General features: G+C 38.8%; 1 protein-coding gene across 3 annotated transcripts in view; it reads right to left on the bottom strand.

Moving 5' to 3' along the window:
* Window positions 1-567: 567 nt before the first annotated feature.
* The window catches only part of LOC122556326 (NLR family CARD domain-containing protein 3-like), a 40,783-nt gene continuing 35,957 nt past the window's right edge, over window positions 568-5,393 (bottom strand). For all 3 annotated transcript variants that reach the window (XM_043702951.1, XM_043702952.1, XM_043702953.1), the window contains one exon: window positions 568-900. In XM_043702951.1, the coding sequence (XP_043558886.1) occupies window positions 804-900 (97 nt within the window). In that variant the 3' untranslated portion in view covers window positions 568-803. The remainder of the gene's footprint in view (window positions 901-5,393) is intronic.

Here is a 5,393-nt window from a genome sequence, read left to right as displayed (position 1 = left end):
CCAAGTTGGAGGGTTAGATCTGGGATGAGGTGGGGGGAGGGGAGGTTTGAAAACTAGTGAAGTCAACATTGATACTGTGTGGTTGAAGGGTCCCTAAGTGGAAGATGGGGCATTCTTCCTCCAGTCATCGGATGGCTTTAATTTTGCAGTGTAGGAAACCCAGGACCCTCCCCACCGACCTATTGCAATCACTCACTACCTGCATCCCCATATTGCCTTCCCATCCACCTGACCCCAGCCCCACCCTTCTATCTATATCTCACCCCTACCCCCCTCTCGCCCCCATCGTCACTGCCCCCCAGCCAGATTCCTGATGAAGAGCTTATGCCCAAAATGGCAATTCTCCTGTTCCTCGGATGTTGCCTGACCTGCTGTGCTTTTCCAGCACCACTCTAATCTTGACATTAGTTAGATGGATTGGCATTGTTCTTTGCCACAAACACAGCTGTGTTTTTCTAGCGCCACACCTTTCGACTCCCATTCCCACTGTTTTCCCATTTTCTGGCACAAAGCTGAATTTCAGGACCTGTTTTATCACACTTAAGTCTAGATACATTTAGATGCCAAGTATATAAATGCATTTTATTTTCAAAACATTATGTGTAGAAAGTCCTATGAACAACAAACAGCTTTAATCATAAACAAACTGATGCTAGCATATAACAAGAAAGAAATGGATGTCAGTTTCGTAATTAAAACCATTTGCTGGTATACATTGCAATACAGATTTAAAATATTTTTAATCACAAGAATTATGCAATCAAGTACAAAAGATACTCAAAATTTAAATGTTAGGTAATATTTTAGCTTCTTTCTACAACAATCCGAACTCCTGATTTCTCCATGCTCAGATTCTTTATTGTCATCTGTCCATTTGTGGTGAACTGGTTCAGCTCCAACCTATAACAGAGAGAAATATTATGAGATACTGATCAGATACTGTACATATTGGAAATAAGATAACTTCTGTATCTACTCTTTAAGGCTACATCCTATATTTCCCTATCTTTTTATTTGACAACATCTTGAACCAGCACAAGTGTTGAGTTGCAACAGAATTATGATATTAACTGGAAAATATCTTTCCGTGTGAATAGGTCTGCTTTGCTTTTCAAACACCTGAAACATTTCTTCAAAGGAACATGACTTACAATTATCAATGTGAGTAATGATTAGATGGAATCATGTTTTCTTTCAGAAAAATATTGGGCTGAATTTTAATGACCAAAAACAAGTGAGTGTTGGTGGGTCATATGTTAAAAGTTTATAAGAGCTCTAGGCCAATTCTAATCTACCTCAATCCTTCTGGAGATGAGACAAGGGCTAAACAGGTTATTGACTTATTTAAATGATTAGGTTGGCAGTCCATGATTTCATACTGTTGTCAGGTTTTTTGGTGCACAGCCTTGGGTAGCCTATCAACTGAAGGGTAGCGAAGGGTACTTCAGGGAAAAAGTAAATGTCTACAGCATTGCCCAGTGCCAGAGGGAGCAGAAGCACTCCCCCTTCTGCCTTAATTTGACCAGTCACCCACACTGGCTCTTGTTGTTGGGAATCACATCACCCTGGAGTCATACCCACCCCACAGCATCAAGGATCAAATATTTCTGAAGCCAGACAGCTACACCACCACCTTTCCCACTTCTAGTCATGTGTCAGACTCCCCCTTCCCAACCCAAGTTTGAACTTCTCCTGCGGAGCTGGGCTCTGCCCTACTAGCTCTTGCAATCTGCTCCTTGCACCACAGAATCCTTACAGTGCAGAAACAGGCATTTGGCCCATCATGTCTGCACCAACCGCCCAAACAGCATCCCACCCAAACCCACTTCCCTGTCTAGCCCTGTAATCCTGCACTTCCCGTGGCGAACCACCTGGCCTGCACATCCCTGGACTCTATGAACAATTTAGCACGGTCAGTTTACCGAGCCTGCACATCTTTGGACTGTCAGAAGAAACTGGAACACCAGTGAAAACCCACACAGACACAGGGAGAACATGCAAATTCCACACACAGTCACCCACTTTTTGAATCAAACCCAGGTCCCTAACAATGTGAGCTAACCACTGAGTTATTGTCTTGTCCATACCAGTGCCTTCCTGCATACAGCTACATGTCCCACCCCATCCTACTAGGAACCAAGTCCATCCATTGTTTTTCAGTTGGCACCCAGTGAATGATAAATGATTTTAGACACACATAAACCTCTGGCTTCCTGTCCGAAATTCCACAATCACACAATGTGAATTATATGTTTTCTAGGCATATCGAAAAGGGATTAGGCCATTATGTTCCAAACAAAAAGTCACTGGATTAGAAATGTAAACTGTGTTTCTCTCTCTAAAGATGTCACTAGACCTGCTGAGTCTCTCCAGCACTTTCTGTTCACATTAAAGACCATTCAGCTCCTCAAACCTTATCTTGCATCATACGCTGATTAATATCTTAACTTCATTTACCCATATTGCTTCCTTAGCTGCAAAGATCTCTACCAAACAAACGTTTAAACAACTGAATAATGGTAGAAAACTGGAGGACAGCCAATATTATTTGTACATTTAAAAAGAATTCTAGGAAAGTTAATATAACGTCACTGGTTGGGAAGATAGTAGACCATTTCTTCAAAGATGTAATCGAAAACAAATATAGAAATCAAAATATTATAAATAAGAATCAGCATGGAATTTCAAATAGAAGTAATGTTTGATGGACCTTATTGAATTTTGTGATGAAATAACAGGAAGAATAGACAAGGTTCATGTGGAAAATGTAAACTACTTAAATTTCCAAAATATTTTTGAGAATGGTATTGTTAATCAGCATAGATTTCAAAACAAAAAGTCATATTTGACAGATCTCGTTGAACTGGATGAAGAAGTAATATAAAGATAAGACAAGGTTAATGTACTAAGCGTAAACCATATGCATTTTTAAAATATCTTTGATTAGATCTGCATACTAGGATCATGGCCAAAGTTGAGAATGTGGAATTATAGAATAAGGAGTGGAATGGGTAGTAAGGTGGCTACAAATGAGAAAAATGAGGGTAGAGGTCAAGGTCAGCTGAATAGTTGGCAAAAGTTATGAAATGGTCTACTGCTTTAGGCCCCCTGTTTACAATTTATATTCATGAATGGGAATTAACATTTCTAAATATGTTCTAAACATTTCTAAACACCAAATTGAAGATATTGATAATACTAAGAAGGTTATGATGATTACCAGAAGGTATTAACAACATTTCAAAATGGATGTTTAAATGATGTATTAACCTCAGCTTTACCAAATATGAGTTGTCGTGTTTTGGAAGGACAATAAGGAAGTCACCATCGAGATAATAAGACTTTAAAAGGGAAACAGTTGCAAAGAAATCTAAATGTATAGGTACACAAATCACGAAAAATGGCAACACAGGTTAATAAGGTCATAAAATTTCAAATCATGCACTAGAGTTTGAAATTGAAAAGCAGTTTTTCATATTAAACGTCAATAAAACCTTCATTAGACTGCACCTGGAGCATTGTGAACACTTTGGGCTCCATGTTATGAAAAGAATACAGAGATATTGATGAAATACAAATATATTTTACAAATTTGACGCCAGAGATGAATGATCATAATTATCAGGATAAACTGAAGAAGTTGGGCATTTTTCTCTATCAAAGCTCTTTTAAGAAGTGACCTGATGGCAGTGATCTCTACTGATCTGAAACAGTTCAATAGTGTTAACATGGAGAAAATTGACAATCTAGTGGGACAGAAAAATATGAAATCATTCCTGAAGTTGGGAATTCAGGAGGAATTTCTTTACTTAAACAGTAGTTGTATATGAAACATACTACAACATGGAGTAGCTGAAGGAAATGGTATAGATATATGTAAAAGGAATCTAGGCAAGCACATAAGAGAGTATGCTGATAGTGTAATATGAGGAGGAGGCTCCTGTGGAGCAAAAACACTATTTAGATTAAATGGTCTGTCTAATGGTTGTCAACTTGACAAACAAAATATATAAATTTCATGTTTGACATTTTGAATTGACCTAGCAAAGCAGCTTTATTTTTTTGGGAAGGGAGTTCCAGCTTCCCAAATTACTTTACATGAAGAGATGCTTTTTGACATTGACTTTAGTTCTGAGCTCAATCAGGGTTAATGTTTTGTTACTGCTTCTTGATCCTCCTTTTAGAGAAATTAGGTTTCCCTTGGCTATCCTACCAAATCCTTTAATTATCTCTCTATGGTAAGGTTACACCCACACCATCAAAAATAGAAATAATTCACCGCATTTAATAAAGTCAGATATCATTTGAGCTAAAATATAAATACAAAGCAAAATGTAAGAAAATTTACAAGTAATTTCAACATTATCAATTTGCTGAATTGCTGTTTGTCATTTTTTTTCCACATGACAAATGATCTTCTGTTTAAATTATAAGTAGTTCGCAGCTTTGTAGATCATGAGGATTCAAACAAGTCCAGAACCAGGGGTCACACTCTAAAAATAAGATGTAGGCCATTTAGGATATCATGGCACCTCTGTGACACACTGGCATGCTGCTGGGAAGGCACCGATTGACATAGCAAGGTGCATGGCCAACTAGCATTGAACAGCTACAGCAGAGAAACTTTGCACATAGGGACATGTATCCAGCTCACATTTGGGACCAACCTGCATTTCAGAGCTAATCATTTGCAGTCTCAGTGATTTTCATAAAGCCTATACTGCATGCTCACAGTACCAATGCCATGCTTTAAATATGGTGTGGGTGGCAACAATCCCTAAAGACACAGAATAGTTAAGTACTTCCACTGCTTGCAATAGCATAAGAACAGCACTCCAAAGGTGTAGTGCATGTGTAGCAGTGAACTGTGTGGGATAACTCTCTAGAGCTCACAAAGAGAAACTCCACGAATCTCTTTGAAATTGAGACTTAGTCAATTATTGATGACATTCAACCCACCATTTCAGAGGTTACAAGAAAATTCCTATTTGTTGCATGGAAGTGAATGCCATGGACCACTGTCATAAACTGCTACTAGCCTACTGTCCCTCCAAAAAGTCACTTACTTAAATTATTGATTAGATTTTTGGCCCTGACAAGGGCCAGAATCAGAGGTGGATTTGAGATAAAATTAACCCTTCCAACCTGTTTCCTGGCTTCATCCTCACTCCAGGCCATTTTTCAGGAGGCAAGTAGAGGGTAGCTGATCAAGCTTATTAAGAATCTAACAGAAAGCAATGTAAGTTCCTGTCAGCCTCCAGATTCTCAAAGGTGGCAAAGAAAGTTTACTTACCTGGAAGCAGAGACCTGGTCTCAGGCCAGAGGACCACATTGCTGAAAATATGTTGCTGGAAAAGCGCAGCAGGTCAGGCAGCATCCAAGGAGCAGGAGAA

The sequence above is a fragment of the Chiloscyllium plagiosum genome, chromosome 13 (genome assembly GCF_004010195.1).
Source record: "Chiloscyllium plagiosum isolate BGI_BamShark_2017 chromosome 13, ASM401019v2, whole genome shotgun sequence".
Lineage (NCBI taxonomy): Eukaryota > Metazoa > Chordata > Chondrichthyes > Orectolobiformes > Hemiscylliidae > Chiloscyllium > Chiloscyllium plagiosum.
The sequence above is the reverse complement of the archived record's forward strand: the minus strand, read 5'-3'. Positions and strand labels throughout refer to the sequence as shown.